Raw genomic sequence first — 17,718 nt, forward strand, 5'->3', positions numbered from 1 at the left:
TGAATCTTGCTTTCAGTATCTGGTGTGACCACATTTTGCAAGCAATAACTGAAGCTAAAGGTTTCTTGTAACTGCTGATCAGAGTGCGCAAGGGTTTTTTTTTTTGCATCTAATATGCACTGCATTCCAAAGTCTCTCGCCCACATCCTGTGCAATGAAGAGCACACATCTGCCATGATATGCTCAGAATCATTGAAGAGAGAATAGCGACGCATTATAGAATCAATGTTTTCTCCCACCCCTTGTAGCCTATATATGAGATTAGCAGTGGACTCAAACACGCAAAGTGAAGAAATCACGTGAATGGAAAAAAAGAAAGTGAAAGTGTCTCGGACTTGAAGCGCTCGATCGCTCTCGAGGCACTTTTACTTTAGTACTCGCTACACTTACACAGATTCACGATGTTCTGACGCCAGAAGATGCAGAGCTTTTACAATGTAAGTGTTCATGCTTGTGTATTTTGTGTGCTGTTATACCAATAGTGTTGGAAAACTAAACCCTAAATGAGTGTGAAGTACAGTGATGAAGAGTTAATGCTGATATCTCCGTTACTATGGTTATGATGATGATGGTGTTGTAGTAATTGTAATTATTAGATAGTTCTACATATTCTGATGATCAGTTCATAGCAGAAAAAAAATAATTAGTAAAGAGACTTGTCTATTGGGCCTTTGGGTTGTTTTGAGTTTTTATGATTACACAGAAATCATTTATTAAACTTAAAATTAACATTGCAGTGCGATATTTCTTATTGGAATTTTTTATCATAATTTTTCATCAATACTGTGACATTGAGGAGTTGTATGTAGGCCTTTTTTGGTTTTGTGTGTCACATATAGCGCTCTTGTCTGATCATCAGGTTCAGATGCTTCAATCTTCTGCTGCTGCTGTTTTGTCTCGTCAATCAAAGCAGTGAGTATCATTTTTTGTTTATAAATTGTTACCATTTTTTGATTTTCAGTGTCAGGTAGTTATTCTAGTTATTTGTTTCTCTTTTGCACAAAGTGACTTGGTTGCCCTTGTGGGTTGATTGTGGAAACTCACCACCTTGTTACACAACAACACACCAAGACTTACCTATGCATTTAACTGCAGTTTATCCACTAATAAACACTGCTCAAGAATTCACTACAACTGCGCTGACACGTTTGAAATGTTTAAAATGTGACACTGCTAACATTTTTTAAGACTTTTTTTTGAGCTGTTGTTCAAAACGTTCATGTTTGTACTGAACCCAAGTGCAGTTTATTGAACATGAAGTAAAATCCAAAATACAACCAAACAAAGGCTTGACTTGACTTAAATTTAAAATTAAATTAAAAAATTTAAATTTATGCATTTAGCAGACGCTTTTATCCAAAGCGACTTACAGTGCATTCAGACTATCAATTTTTACCTGTCATGTATTTCCGGGGATCGAACCCAAACCTTGCGCTTGTTAACACAATGCTCTACCACTTGAGCTACAGAAACACTTGACTTGACAAACTTGACTTGACCAGAAACATAAACTCACAGACAAAGGATTAAGGGAACAATACACAACAAGCTGAGAATTAAATCGGCTAGACGGCAAGACAAAAATAGACAATACAGGTCACATGAGACAATCCAACCAATAAGCAAACAGAACTGAGAATAACATGACAGGACAATAAACCAATGAGAGTAAGAGACATGAACTAGACAACCAATCCGAACATGACACATACACTTGGCAGGACAACATGAGGAAACATGGGAAGTACATTACACACAAGGACTAAACTACAACATAAAAGACAAGAACACAAACAAAACCCAAACCAACGTGACAGTGATGTATTTGAAGAACCAAGTCAATGTGAGGCTTTAGTTTCAGTTTTGACTTCCGACGATCATGACAAAGAGATAATCAAGATAAAACGATCACTGTGCTGCACCCCGTTCCTTTCCTTTAAAGCGATGCGCTTTTGCCCATCCTTAAAAGCCTTAACTTAACCTCCAAATACCAGTTAAAACTGTGAAAGAAACTGCTCGTCAGGAGCCAATGCAGACAGTCATTTATGTCCTGAGTGAACATGCACAGTTGGGAAACAGGAGTAATTGTGTCCTCTAAGTAGTAGAAGCTTTCTGATACAACACTCAAATCTTGCGTCTGAGTGGAGTTGCTGAATGAGTTGATTTATTGATGTATAAACTGATTAGATTGGGGGTCAACTCCATCAGGGGCTTTCTGAGGTTTTGAGGGACAACAATGTGCAGATTTTTTGCAACTACGTTTTATTGTATAAAGTATGGCCACAGAGAATTATGCCATATCCTAGGTTTTGGTAAAATGCCTCCACTAGGTGTCGCTAGTGTGGGAAAAGAATGACAGAGTGCTTAGGGCCCAAGGTTGACAGGGGCCCACTACCATGTTTTCTGTAGCCCCAACCCCCCCCCAACCCTGATTTTGTGGGGCCCCTTAGCAAATTCAGTGCACATGGCCCAAAATTCCTATCGATGCCACTGTGCACCACAACCATCTTCAGCTTTTGGTTTTATTTCTCATCAATCAATATATATACACGAGCTTAAAACAAATAGTGTTAAGTCCTATGTAAATGAAATAAGTATTCTGCATGACCATATGCTACATGCCTATTTTTTACCCAATACTTACAACTACCTTTACTTTGGCAAATGTCATAATTAATAGTTTGTTAATAATGAGAATTCGACCTCAAAATAAAGTGTGACCAAACAGGCTTTACAAAATGCTGTGCACACCCCCACACGAAATAGAAGTTGCGTCTCAAATAATGCATTATGCACTTATGCACTACACGGTTGAGTACATAGTGCGTACTCAGTCATGTAGTGTATGAGGTTATTTTGTCCATGCAGTTTTAAACGTTATTTTGTCATTCAGAAATCAGAATCTGATAGCCCCTCCCTCTCTGCTACGTAATTAAAGCTGTGACAGTGGAGTGCATGAAGTGTCCAACATTTCACACTTTGTTTTTTTCTGTAATTATGTGCATAATCCGGTATTTAAAGTGCACACTTTTCTTTTAGCAATTTTCAGTGTGAACACAGTGCTCACACCATTTATATTACAAAACGGCATAGAATTGTGCATAAATATGTGAATTGGGACTCACTTAGAGTTTCGCCTCTCGCACACTCTTACACACGTTGCGAGTAAACCTGCTGTCTGCTATCATATTTTGGAAAGATCACCCACCCCAGCCACACTATTCAACCAGCTGTGCCACTTCCTTTCTGTAGTGTTACATCATTGTTTCTGATGAGGCCTACCACAACTGTGCCAGTTATCATATTGGGGTCAGTGCTAAGGCACAGTAGTCCTTCAAGGAATGAGGACTGTTTATTGGCTCTGAAAGGCCAATAAGATACAATACTGTCCTTAAAGCTGAACCGTTCTTTACACTGAAGAAAGTGAGGAACTTCATTTAGCAGACATTTTTATCAACTTTAGCAACTGCAAAAACATATCATGGCTTGAACCAGCAACCCCTGGTCTTTACAGGCATTACTGGTGCTAAATATTGGGGGAACTCCACATCAGTTCATGACTGTCATAGCCACATGGATATAAGTGAAATGTGTTAAGCATAAGACTTTAATAACTCTGCTAGAATAGTTTATGGTGACCTTGATTATGAACCGTAAACACCAGTCAATGATACTTTGTATTGAATTAATAATTTTCTGTTTGTTTACAGAAACCCCCCCTGTAGGATCCAACTCTGTGACAAGAAAAAAGGCGGACAGTTTCAGATTGTCATGTAAAGTTGATAACAATGAGATTATTTATTTAATCAGACAGTCAAAACACATCCTTGTCTGTCAGAATGAAGAATGTGTGAATAAGACTGAAAATGTACAAGGAGTCTGTAAGAAAGGAGCCTGTGACATCATCATCAAGGATCTGAGCTTCAGAGATGCTGGGAAATATATTTTGAGATTCAGTTCTAAAAATGATCCAAAAGAGGAGAAGAGACAAGAGGAGAAGACATACAGACTTCATATTCATGGTAAAGCCAAAACTGAACAAACCAGCAGCATGTGCTTTCTGTTTTATTCCTTCAGTAAATAACGACATACACACTAAACAGACACATCTCGCCTAGTATGATGGCTATTTCAATATGGCAGATTTTTAAATGACTACATTTGGTGTTTATGTGTTTAAAGCATTGATTAACTGCTTAATGTCTGTCTATTTCTCCTCAGATGAGGTTTCTGTGAAAATCGGCGAGGAGCTGAAGTTAGATGTTCTGTTGTCAGAAGCTGATAAATGTCAGCATCAGAACAAAACCAGCGCAGCGTGGACGGAGGTCTGGAGCAGAAGTGATGGAGTTCAGAGCAATCGACTGACCGACACTGATGGAAACATTACCATTAATAACTTTACAGCCAGAGATGCAGGAACATACAGAGTTCTGGACACTAAAGGAGAAATCTTGTTCACAGTCACAATCACAGCTGAGAGAAACTCAGTGGAAGTTTAATCATATTATGGTTAAAAAAGTTTCTCTATTATGATTTAAACTTCAAACTGTGTTATTAACCCTTCAATATCCTCTACAGAATCTAGAAGAGAATCAAAGGGGAAAACTGGACGACACTGATAAACAGAGTAAGTAAAACAGGAGCCATTGAGAGCTTTACAAAATCTTTAATCAGTTTGTTTAAACATGAAAAAAAAAAACGTTTTAAGTAATTGTAAGTTGCTCTCTTCCCATCTTTCCTCTTCCATCTGTCTGGGTTGTGTCAGTTTGTAGTGTGTTTGGTGATTCTGGCTGTGATTATGATTTCTGTCATCATATGGAGACGTCAGCACAGAGATATCACACACAGGTTCCAGCAGAGGAGAATACAGAGCACACACAGGAACTGAAGAAACTATAATGATCTTCACTGAACGTGACTCAACTTATTTTTGTCTTCATTTGGAGTGGTTAAACTACACAGGAGCCTGAACAGCTGGTGACGCAATAATAATAATAGATGTTGTTGGTCTTTAGAGGTAATTTTTTTGTTTTGATGTTTTTTGCTGCACAATGGTGCCACATTGTTGTGTCCAATGTTTCTACATTTTTATGTACATGTTCTAATGGGATTCTTTAATTTACATTTATTCATTTAGCAGATACTTTTATTTTACATGTTGTAGACAACGAAATAGCAATTGATTTACCGTTTTTTTAGTTTTAACATAAAACAAAATAAATTATAAAATGATAAACCTCACAACTGAAATTTTATATTTCTGGGATGAGTCAGAAGTATAAATTATTATATTATTTAAAACAGATTTATGTGAGTGAATATTCGCATTGGTCTGAACAAAAAACTGCAGACTGGATTATTGAAAATGCACATTCATTCTCTGCCAGTAGGGGTGCTTTTGGAGTCAGAAATATAGTGGTTTCCCTGGTGACAGCTCTAAACAAAACAGCTCAGCTCATAAATTGTACTTTATCAGGTAAAATGAAAAATGTGAGTTACCAGCGTAAGCCTACATTTTATTTTAGTCATTTTAACTTAGGGCTGTCAGTCAATTAAAATATATAATCACGATTAATCGCATGATTGTCATGAGTTAACTTGTGAATAATCGCAACTTAATTGCACATTTTTATCTGTTCTAAATGTACCTTAAATGAATATTTTCCCCATGGTTTCACAGACAAGGCTTAAGCTAGTCCCAGACTAAAATGCATGTTTGAGCTGTCTCAACTGAAAATATCTTGCTCTGACATATCTTAAAACTCATTGTTCTGTGTCAATATGCACACCTGTAACACTTTCTTTTAAGGCATTTTTGTAATGTAAAAATTAATTTATGCAATAAATGTTTATTATTAGTGAAACCAGTTAACAGAGCATGAAGAGTAGACATGTTTCATAGGTCATAGATGTTTTTCAAAGAACTTGTTCATGTCTATTAGACACATGAAAAAAAACAAAAAAAACAAAAACAGAAAGCTTCCTATTACTTCTCTTTCTTTGCACTGAGCACTTTACACAAACCTGTTTGCATTTTCACATGACAGGGCAGCTCACTTCTGAACATGCAAAATGTACATTTATTATTTATTATTACATTTGTTTGCCTCTCTGTGCCACATACTGTATTTTTGATGCAGCTAAATTCTCAAAACTGTTTTCATTGATACATTTGACTGTTTGTTGTCAGACAACGGGATGAATATGAAATAATGACTGAAACGCGACCCATTAAGACTAACCAGCTCTCCCTTCCGAGAAGTTAATCTGCAAAAAAATATATAATCGTGCCGTCGTCTGATAAAAATCAAATAGTCTACAGAATAGCTTGAAGACAATAGCTGTGCTGTGATTTCAGCTATACTCATATGTAAAATTAGAGAAGCAACATATCAGTGTTTTAACTGAAAGCGCAGCTCCTTTCAGCCGCGCGCTGAACGCAGAGAGAGAAGTGTGCGCGCGCTGGGAAAGAGGGACCTTGCGCTCGTGCGGCAGTCAGCTTTAGATGCATAAAATTTTATTTTGCTACAAGCTGGATACACAAGAAGCACGTTCAACTCGGACGCGCAGACGAATGTCGTGCATAAACACCGTAAACAGCAACCGTTCGCGTGTCCGCGCTTAATGCGCATCTCCTTTATGAAAAGCATTAGGGGGCCCTTGGCTTTTGGGGGCCCAAGGCAGTCGCCTACCTTTGCCTAATGGGTAAGTCCGCCCCTGTAAACAGCAACCGTTCGCGGAACACATAGTGATGCCAATTGCCTTCGACACCAACAGGATTCTTTTAACCAGAGCCGGACAGTAACGGAGTACATTTACTTGAGTACAGTACTTAAGTACAATTTTGAGGGATCTGTACTTTTACTCGAGTATCATTTTTGGGGAGTACTCATGACTTTACTCAAGTACATTTGAGAGGCAAATATTGTACTCTTTACTCCGCTACATTTCTATCCATAACCGTAAGTACCCGTTACTTCTTCGGCCCCGTCCACACGGAGACGGAGTTTACCCCAATCCGATCTTTTTTTCCCTCATCTCAAGAAATATCCGCGTCCACACGAAACCGCAAAACGATGTAGTATACATGCCAGACCAGCATGTGGCGCGGTAATTCTGCCACAGAGATACGCTAAAAACGGAGAAGAAGACTTGGAGTTGCTCATAAACCTTGCGTGTGGTACACAAACGAACACGGAACAATACATTTATTAATCTGTGTTAATGTTAGTTAATAAAAAGACAATTGTTCAGGGTTTGTTCATGTTTTTGTTGTGGTTACGTGACGTAGCGGTGTCTGATTAGGGCGAGACGTGGGCTGATGACGTCATCGTTTCAGAAAATATACGGATTCGCCGTCCACACGAAAACACAAGGGCGGCGTTTTCAGATTTATTCACTCTGGGAGTGGGACCCGGTTTCAAAAAACATTCTGTGTGAGAATGGTGTTTTATTCAGCTGAAAGTATTTTCTCCTGCCTTTGCCTGTATGTCTGTGAGAGGAAGGGGCTTAATACTGTTACTCAGATTAGCTGAATTTTATTTTTCCTTCTTTGTACGCTGACCTAAACACAGCTGGTTAGCTGATTTTCTTTAATCATTATTATTTTCTCTTCTATGCTGCGTGTATAACACGGTCAGGTTCAGAGGTGTGTCAGAACATTGCTATTGCCTTCTTTGCTGATTTAGGTTTATTGATTTGATGAAAAAACAGAGAAACTCACATGTACACACAATTCTTAGCTGAATTTTCTTTTCTGATATTACACATTAATGTAAGCTGAGCATTTTCTTTGATGTTCTTGAGTATGCAGTGTGTTTAACACAGTCAGGTTCAAATGTGGGTGCAAGAAATCCATGAAAACTCTAGCAGAGGTTTGTCAGAGCGTTGCCATTGTGCGCAAGTGAGAAATGTTAAATAAAGCAACATGGTAAAAAGATGAAAATGACTTGATTTACTTTCAATTCCTTTTACATTCTCCAAGGTATTAACATTAAAATTTTTTCATAACTCCATGTAGGACGTTTTTGTACATAAATGTAAGCACTGTGGCAGTAGTAATGCAATATTTATAAAATGTACTTTTGTACTCTTGATACTCAAGTACTTTTAAAAACAAGTACGGCATCGAAAATACATTTTGGTCCAAAAATATGTAGTACTTTTACTTTTTTTTGAGTTGAATTTTGTGTGTTTTATTTGTTCTTTTACTTAAGTAATGAAGCTGTGTACTCTGTCCGCCTCTTGTAGTACTTTTACTTGTACTTGAGTAAAATGTAGCAGGGGGATCTGTACTAAAATGTGTTCTCTTCCCCTTCCAGCTGTTTGGGTTTGGATTGTGATTGGCGTTGTGGGGGCTCTGATTGCGTTTACTGTCATCATGACACATCCAGCAGAGGATCCTTTCAACATATCATTCCTGAATGAATCAGCTGACTTTATGAGGCAGCAAAAAAGTGATATATGTCCATCTACTGGTCCTTTTAGTTTAACATTTAAGGTAGCATTTAATTAAAACATTTTTATTTTATACATTCATCTCCTAGCAGTTTTTATGCAAGTGCAGTGTACTGTAAATGTTGGTCTTTTTTTCAATTGCTTACACACTAAAACTAAAACTTTCCCAAAATTAGCAAAACCTTACACTCAAAGAGCAAAACACTGGCCTAGATTTGCACAACTGTAAGCACATTCTCAGCCTTACACTTTTTGCAAAACACTACACACACTTCTCTAAATTAGACATAGAAATCTAACATAATGTCACTTCTTTGCCATTTTAAGTCACTGTTTTCCAAAATACTACACATATGAACCAATTGATCAAACTCGGCCATCAGGTGTGCAGACACTTACGTTGTAGTGTTTAGTGTTTAGTAACTGTAAACTCAACAAACAAGGTGTAAGCACTATAAAAAGTGTAGGTGCTTACAGTAACTGTAAACTCAAATGAAAGGCAGTGGTGCTGGAACAGGAATAGGGAGAAACATCTTTGGCCAGAGAGCTCTTCTGAATGTCCCGGGTCGACGTGGTGGTACATCAGAATCTTTGCTGCAATCACACAGAATGGGGTCCTCCACTGGCATGCCAAAATAGCTCCTTACAACACCGACCACATATGATTTTAGACAGACTAAGCTGTGGACAGACAAGGTGTCTGGTGCCATTATTCCAATACCTCCCACAACACTCTCCCTTCCTTTCCTTTTCCCCCCTTCTGTATGGCAGTGGACGGTTTATGATCTCTATGATCCTATGTTATACCCCTCATTCAAGCAATGGAGGAGGCCTGTGACCTAATAGATGCAGAGTCTGCGTAAGGATGGATTCGCCATTTGAGAAGATTCTTCTCTTGCTGTTTTGCAAGGGAGGACATTGACTGTGATATGGATGAATTGGCCATACCCAGCTATATGAAGAGATGATGCTAAGGTGTTTTTTACTCATCAGTTTATGTACTACTGTATATTATATTTGGAATACGTTCTGATTTTCAGTGCAAAATGCAGCCTAATTGCAATGCTGTACTGAACGATTTTACAATGTGCTGGGAAATAAATATTGTCATGAATGTGCAGTACTTGTCTCATGTTTTGTGTTTGGTGCATCAGAAATAGAAATGTTAAAAGTAAGATTGTGCCCAGCAGTGTCTTAGTGGTTCAAACAGAATCCAGCTGTTTGAACCCATGTGTGTGCCATATGGTACCAAATTTGGGTTTTGGTTAATTATTGTAAAGTTTTGAATGAAGTGCTTCATTTTGCTTCGTTGATGTTCTGATACTTGTGTGTGTGGATGTGTTAATTGTGTGTAGTGTTTTGACAAAATGGGCCTTGTTTTAAAAATTGTGTCTAAGCAAATGTAAAAAAAACTGTAATATTCTTTGTCACATGCATTTTTAAACTTCACGCTGTTGCCTTTTACTGCTTACTAGAGCATTTTTATGGCATTAAATACTGTACATAAAGTTTTTTGAAGCTTGCTTGCTTAAATTTCACAATTGCTATTTAATAGAATATTATTTTTAATTGTTTTATAATGTATTTTGATATGGAATTTTATAATGTAATTTTGTTTCTTTTGAATGTTATTTACTTTACAGTCTAGAAGCAGCACAGTGTTGGGTGGACTTTATGAGTTATTGTACACTAAAAAAAATGTATGTGAAATGTGTTTTAGCATTTGAGAAAAACAGTCCTTCTTATTACAGTTGTTTTCAACTGCTTAAACACCAAATCTTTACTTGTCACACAGTTTCTGAAACCTGACACTCAAACAGCAGAACCACACACCACACTGCAAACCAAACGCTAATTTTTGGCCTTTGAATCATCTACAGAACACCAAATCTTTACTTGTCACACAGTTTCTGAAATCCTGCATTGTTTAGCTTCACCCTAAAACCCTAATCAAACACACCTGCCTTTAATTTAAGTGAGCCTGAAGACCTTAATTAGTTGCTTCAGGTGTGTTTGATTAGGGTTGGAGCTGAACTTTGCAGGACAGTCGATCGCCAGGAGCAGGGTTGGGCACCCCTGATCTACTGAGGACAGTCGATCGGGTTTCATGGTCGGCGAGGTCACAAGTTCACTGAAGAGCAAGAGACAGCTATTGTGAATAATTCTATAAGAATTTGTGAAATATGCAATCATATCCTTAATGATACCACAATTTTTTGCTAACATAAATGCTGTGAGCCCCTCAACAATACATTGTGTCCTCCAGTGAAATCAACTGAGAATGAAACGGCTGTATAAGATCCCATTTGAAAGGAACTGTGACAGAGTCAAGAACCATCAACATGACTTTGTGGAGGTATGCATACAACACTTTCTCCAATATATCAGACTTGCACCTACTGTACCAAGTCAAGCCACTGGGTTATGCATATACTGATCTACATGTTATTTTGTCCTTTACAGACAATTTTGGAGATGGATGCCCATGCTATCATCCATGAATATATTTATGTGGATGAGGTGGGCTTCAATTTCAGCAAAACCAGAAGAAGGGGGAGAAATGACAATTACTTTTGATCTTGTACAGAAATGTCCATAGGAGCTCATGAAAGAAGAGCTTTAGTTTTGAATTACTGTGTGTATATGACATATCCAAAAAATATATTATTATGGCAAAAGTATTTGCAACGTAAGACAGATGTTTGCTTTTGAGATGTGTTTGTGATCTTTTGAATGCAGTGTGTCATTTTAGAAGACATGTGAGGCATTTTGCATTTTGTGTGTGCAATTCTTGGATTTATGTGTTAAGTTAAAAAAGAGGTAAGGTTTAGAAAATGTGTGTATAAGCAGTTGAAAAAAAAAAAGGTGACCCAAACTTCTAGGCAGTAACCCAACCGCTGGGTCAAAACAACCCAATTGCTGGATTTGTCCATATTTTACCCAGTGCTGGGTTGTATCTAACCCAGCATTATTTAGAGTACTTTTGTACTGTTGGGATAATTTAAAGTTTACCGTTATTTTGTGTTATATTCCACTCATGTGTAACTCAGGGAATGTGAATAAAAATGAAGATTTTCTATGCAGTATGTCGTTCCATTCTGCTGTTTAACCATATCATAATAAATGACTTTGCTGCTTTAAAAGTTTTGTGGCTCTTTACTTTGATCACTGAAGCTGCTGAAAGCTAAAGCGACTGTGACTTGTTCAAAATTGCAACGTAAGCTTCCTGCCTCACATTACCTCAGAAAACAATCACTTCCTCCTTCAAAGAACAACAGAAATACGCCCTGTTCTGAAGTTTATCCATGACACTTAACCATTACATGTGTTAATATGACTGATATAACTGCAGTCTATGTAAAGTTAAATAGGATTCACTCTCATAAACTTTTTGTTTTAAATATAGACATAATTGTAATTTTTTTAAAAAACATTTTATAATATGGTCAAAAAAGTGTTTGTGCAAGCTAATAGACCATATCCAGTATAAACTACATTGGATAGGTACTTTGATGCAAAACATAGTTGATGGAGACTATAATTCTCTGGGAAGGAAATGGAAACTTTTTGTGGTTTAGTGTCTCTGCATTATACTGTAACCTCTAACACCTTTATGCATGACAAACACAATGGCGAAAGTCATTTTCTTCTTCTGTGTATTTTCTAATAGGATTATGCCTTTCTCATCCAATGGTAAATATATTTTATTTTAAACATTTAACTTATCATTCTTAAATGCACTATCTGTCATTTTTAGCATAGTCTAAAATGATCTGTTTTTATCGACGTCTCTCCAGATGCGTCAGTGCGAGGGTCTTCTGATCTGCTGAGAGTTCAGAAGGGAGAAAACATCAGTCTGAACTGCAGCATGAGAAACAGATATGAAGTCGCCTGGTATCGCCTCAGATCTGGAGAACTGGATCTACTGATTGCAGCAGAGAAAGACAAAACGGGAAGAAAACTTCTGACGAACTACAATAAAAACAGTACTTTGGTGAAAATGACTGCGGACACATGGGTCACCAGAGCCACACTAGAGATTTCTAGAGTAACAGAGTCAGATTCAGGTCTTTATTTCTGTGGAACAAAGTCTGATGCTCCAGAGATGTTCTTCGACAAACCCATCAGACTAGAGATCGAGGGTAACACATTTCACTTTTTCCATCATGTTTTAAACTTTTTGTTTTTGTATCTTGTTTTGAAATTGTTTCTGATTTAATCCATGAAACTAGTTTTGTTGGCATAAATGAATATATTTAGGTTGATATATATTGCATGAATATTTCACATAATTCCTTTCAGAGTAAATTTTAAGACCACAAACATACACCTACAGCACCTATCTTTCTTGATCTGAAAGACTAATTCTAAACGTCCTGAAATGCCATTATTAATTTTATCGCATTAAGGACAACTTAAAAACTACAGAAGCTCATTTTAACCCATCTTCAAAACGTTTTGTGTGTAAACTGATCATATATTTACAGGTCTCATTGTAGTACAAGAGACAAAAGAAGTTGACAACACAGGTAAATGATTGTTATCTTAGTTGTATAATTCATTGTTCGTGCTCAGCTGTGGAGATTCAGCACGAATTCTAGTTATCATTTATCACTTTCTGTTGTAGAAACATTAATAATTCTTGTCTCTGTGTAGACGGGGTGACGCTGACGGAGCGTGTGCTGATGTTTGGTGGTGTTGGTCTGGCTGTGGTTGTGTTTTTTCTGGCTACAGTCATTGTGGGAGGAATCATTCACCATCGCGGTTGGCAGAAGGGATGGATGGAGGGCAGAAAGTTATTCTTGTATTATTCATAAATAATCTGATTAATTTCTTCTTCTTCTTCTTCTTCATAGTCTCTAGACTCAACATATCCCTGAGCTTTGCTTTGTTGTATCATGAATTAAAGCAGAAAACTGTGGCTCAGATGCTTTTCCTGTTGATCACATTTACTTTCACTTTAGAAAAGCTGAGATGTTGCTGCAAATGTTTTTTTCAGCACCAGTAAAAATGACAAAATCATTAACTGTTGTTTTTAATATTCAGCCTTGTGCGGTTCATTTGTGGTTGTCACATTTAGCTAAAAATAAAAACACTGTCAATGCTATTCTTTTTAATGCAACGTGATTCAATATTCAATTTACACAATACTCAAGCCAGACTTAAAGCTACTAATGTTTTTACCTATACATTAATGTAGAATGTGAGCCACTGACTGCATCTGTCAAAACCAACACTAACAAACATGTGCTTTAATATCATTATAGCAGGACTTGTGTTAAAAATGTGTTATTATACAAACTATTTTCAGGAGAAAATATAAATGTAAGTCTCTTCTGTGGCACATAAAGCTCGATTAAATAAATTGTAAATAACATGTAAATGCATTATATATAGAAATCAATTGAAAATTCTGATGCTGTGTTTGAAGAGGTTTAGCATTGGTAATTATCACGTTTTCTGTCAAAAAATGCACAAATACACACAGTTTCTCAGTTTTACAACTGTTTATTTGAACTGTAAATCAGGGTTTCTCCACTTTCATCTGGTTCCTTTGGGTTCCTGCAGGAGTTGATGGTAATGAGGTGGTAGATTACAATGAAATAATGTAGAGATCACTTTCATCTGGTTCCTTTGGGTTCCTGCAGGAGTTGATGGTAATGAGGTGGTAGATTACAATGAAGGCAATGGTCAACACCAGCAATATCAACAACGTAGAAAGAACAGAGAATCAAAATCCAGTAACAAGCAAGGGTCGGTAGGTAGGCAGCAAAGGTACGGAAAGGATATCAAACAGGATCGGCAACAGGAAAATCAAACACGGGTAATAACGCTCAGAAATGACAGACACAGCAAATCAAGACTTCGCGTTGATCTCCTGTGATAGTCCAGCTTTTATACACAAGTCCTGATGAAGAGCACCTGTGACGGTGATTAGAGTCCAAGGACGGGGCTTGTGGGAAATGTAGTGTAGTCAGTGTAAATGAATGGATGGATGCGTGTGTGTCAGTATTCAGGTGAGGGTGCCCTCTGCTGGCCAGCAGAGGGAATCACGGGGTTCGTCTCCGTGACAGAGCCCCCCCCTGCGAGCGACTCCTGGCGCGAGGAGGCAAACGACGTCGGGGGTCTACCACGGGGTCGAGGGGGCCGGTCTTTCAGGATGTAAGCGATGAAATTCATCGATGAGAGTGGGGTCTAGAATATCCTCAGAATTTACCCAAGAGCGCTCCTCTGGACCGTACCCCTCCCAGTCGACCAGATACTGTAGGATTCTTCCCCGACGTCTGGAATCAAGTAACTCCTGGACTTGGTAAGCCTCCTCGCCCTCTATGGTGATGGGTTGAGGGGCCTGTGCACGGGACCTCCCCTCTCCCTTGTCTCTGGGACCAGCAGCGGGCTTGAGCAGGGATACATGAAAGGTGGGAGAAATACGGTATGTGTTAGGAAGTGCCAAACGGAAAGAAACTGGGGTTATTTGTCTAGTGATTTGGAATGGACCCACGTACCTTGGACTCAGTTTGCGGTAAGGAAGCCGGAGACGGAGATCCCGTGTTGATAGCCACACCCATTGACCCGGCTGGTAGTTGGGACTGGGGCGCCTTCGGCGGTCCGCTTGCTCCTTTTGCCTTCGAACAGCATGTTGAGGGTGAACATGAGCCCGATTCCAAACCTCTTCACTGCGTGCCATCCAATCGTTCACAGCCGGTACGTCCGTTGGATCCCCTGACCATGGGAACATCGGTGGTTGGAACCCTAGTACACACTTAAAGGGAGTCAGACCAGTTGAGGGTTTTGAGAAGGGAATTTTGCGCATATTCTGCCCATAGTAAGTATCGAGCCCAATCGTCCTGATTCTGGTTGCAGTAGGTCCTGAGGAAGCGGTTAAGTTCTTGATTGAGCCTCTCTTCTTGTCCGTTTGCCTGGGGATGATACCCAGAGGTGAGGGTGACATTGACATTCAGAGCTTTGAAGAAGGCTGACCATAATTGAGAGGTGACTTGAGGTCCTCGGTCTGACACAATGTCTTCGGGTAAGCCATACAATCGAAAGACCCAATTACAGAGGTGTTCTGCAGTCTGAAGAGCTGTGGGTAGTTTGGGTAGTGGAATGAGTCTACAAGCCTTGGAGAATCGATCTATGATGGTAAGTATGGTAGTGTGGCCCTGGGAATTGGGAAGATCCGTAATAAAGTCTATTGCAATGTGAGACCAGGGTCGTTGTGGAATGGGGAGTGGTTGAAGGAGACCGGCAGGAGATTGTTTGGACGATTTGTTAGTGATACAGTTTTTGCATTGCTGTATGTAGTTGGTTGTGTCCTTGTGCAGTGATTCCCACCAGAAGTGGTTCTCCAGCTGATTAATGGTGGCTGTGATACCTGGGTGTCCGGAAGATGGATGGCAGTGAACTTGACTGATGACCTGATCACGAAGATGTTCAGGGACGAAGATTCTGTCGACTGGGCAGGCCACTGGGGTCTCGTTCTGCTCCCTGTATTGTTGGAGCAAAGTCATGATGTCCCATTGAATGGGAGCAATTACTACCTGAAACGGCAGAATGGGTTCTGGATCTACTTGAATATCCTCCTCCTCAAATTGACGTGAAAGAGCATCCTCCTTGGTGTTCTTGGAGCCGGGTCGATAAGTTACTGAGAAGTCGAATCGAGTGAAGAACAGGGACCATCTAGCTTGACGAGGATTAAGGCGTTTGGCGGTTCGTAAGTATTCCAGGTTCTTGTGATCTGTTAGTACTGTAAACGGGTGTGTGGCTCCCTCTAGCCAGTGCCTCCACTCCTCGAATGCTGCCTTCATGGCAAGGAGTTCCCGGTCCCCGACACTGTAGTTGCGTTCCGCTGAGTTGAGCTTCCTAGAATAAAAGGCACAGGGATGAAGTTTTGCGGCGGGATCTGGACGTTGGGACAGGATAGCGCCGATACCTGTGTTAGATGCGTCAACCTCGACAATGAAGGGTAATGAAGGGTCAGGGTGGCAGAGGATGGGCGCGTTGCTGAATCGTTGCTTCAGGGTCTGAAATGCTTGGTGAGTGGATTCTGACCATTGTAGTCGGTGAGCTCCTTTCTTGACCATTGAGGTAAGTGGGGCGACAACCGTACTGAAGTTCCTAATGAATCTCCTGTAGAAGTTAGAGAATCCTAGAAATCGCTGTAATTCCTTGAGGGTTGTGGGTTCCGGCCAGTTAAGAATGGTGTTGACCTTCTTCTCGTCCATGGCCACCCCTCCGGGACTGATTATGTACCCTAGGAATGTGGTGGAGGTCGTGTGGAATTCGCATTTCTCCGCCTTGGCGTATAACTGGTACTTAATGAGGCGTTGAAGAAGGACGTGTTGTACATGTTTCGGGAAGTGTGTTTGAGTAGATCAGTATATCATCAATGTACACGATCACAGATATGTTCAGCATGTCTCTGAAGACCTCGTTAATAAACGACTGAAACACAGATGGACTATTGACCAGTCCGAACGGCATCACAAGATATTCATAGTGTCCAGTGGTGGTGGAGAAGGCGGGTCTTCCATTCATCTCCCTCCCTAATGCGAATGAGATTGTATGCGCACCTCAGATTCAGTTTGGTGTAGTACTGGGCAGTGCAAAGCTGTTCGAGGGCTGAAGGAACCAACGGAAGTGGGTATCTGAATTTCACCGTCATCTCGTTTAGTCCATGATAATCGATGCAAGGACGAAGACCACCATCCTTCTTTTTCACGAAGAAGAACCCAGACGAAGCAGGGGATGTGGATGGTCTGATGAAACCCTTCTGGAGTTCTTCCTTGATATAATCCTTCATGGCTTCGGACTCAGGTTGAGACAATGGAAAGATGCGACCCTTTTGGGGAGAATGCCCTGGCAGAAGATCGATGGCACAGTCATATTTACGGTGAGGAGGTAAGATGTTGGCTTGTTCCTTACTGAAGGCCTCCATAAGATCAGCATATTCCTCTGGCAGATCGGGAATGGACTCTTGTGCTGGAGCGAGTGACACGGAACAGACAGGAATGGGTTTGACCAGAGAAAGACAGTTCTGTTGACAATAATTGCTCCACTTCACAACTTGACCCTCTCTCCAGGAAATCTGAGGGTTATGCAGACGTAGCCAGGGTAATCCAAGAATCACGGGTGTGTGAGATGTGGGGAGAATGTAGAATTGAATCCTCTCCTTGTGAAGTAAACCAGCCGCCATCAAGATTTTGCGAGTGAGGTGAGTAATGGATCCAGAACCCAGTGGTCGACCATCTATTGTCTCCA

The 17,718-nt window shown here is 39.7% G+C and overlaps 2 protein-coding genes across 2 annotated transcripts; both read left to right on the forward strand.

Annotated features, from left to right (window-relative positions):
* Positions 1–311: 311 nt before the first annotated feature.
* LOC122148714 lies at positions 312–9,320 on the forward strand. Its single transcript, XM_042775903.1, has 6 exons — positions 312–437; positions 860–912; positions 3,711–4,022; positions 4,222–4,493; positions 4,579–4,627; positions 9,277–9,320. Coding segments are annotated over exons 1-6 (732 nt in total). The 5' UTR covers positions 312–435.
* A 2,742-nt stretch (positions 9,321–12,062) lies between these two features.
* Positions 12,063–13,320, forward strand: LOC109046366. The gene is made up of 5 exons (XM_042775904.1): positions 12,063–12,150; positions 12,255–12,599; positions 12,945–12,986; positions 13,114–13,252; positions 13,314–13,320. The coding sequence occupies exons 1-5, from the start codon at positions 12,075–12,077 to the stop codon at positions 13,318–13,320; spliced, it is 609 nt and encodes a 202-aa protein (XP_042631838.1). The 5' UTR covers positions 12,063–12,074.
* Positions 13,321–17,718: the final 4,398 nt, after the last annotated feature.

This window comes from Cyprinus carpio, chromosome A19, assembly GCF_018340385.1.
Source record: "Cyprinus carpio isolate SPL01 chromosome A19, ASM1834038v1, whole genome shotgun sequence".
NCBI lineage: Eukaryota > Metazoa > Chordata > Actinopteri > Cypriniformes > Cyprinidae > Cyprinus > Cyprinus carpio.

Excerpts from the sequence above, each read along its gene's own strand:
- LOC122148714 (XM_042775903.1), top strand. Across the intron at positions 4,494-4,578 it reads CTGAGAGAAACTCAGTGGAA|AATCTAGAAGAGAATCAAAG; the intron begins GTTTAATCATAT and ends TATCCTCTACAG. Across the intron at positions 4,628-9,276 it reads GGACGACACTGATAAACAGA|CAATGGAGGAGGCCTGTGAC; the intron begins GTAAGTAAAACA and ends CCCTCATTCAAG.
- LOC109046366 (XM_042775904.1), top strand. The coding sequence starts at position 12,075 with ATGACAAACACAATGGCGAAAGTCATTTTCTTCTTCTGTGTATTTTCT. Across the intron at positions 12,151-12,254 it reads TATGCCTTTCTCATCCAATG|ATGCGTCAGTGCGAGGGTCT; the intron begins GTAAATATATTT and ends ACGTCTCTCCAG. Across the intron at positions 12,600-12,944 it reads CATCAGACTAGAGATCGAGG|GTCTCATTGTAGTACAAGAG; the intron begins GTAACACATTTC and ends ATATATTTACAG.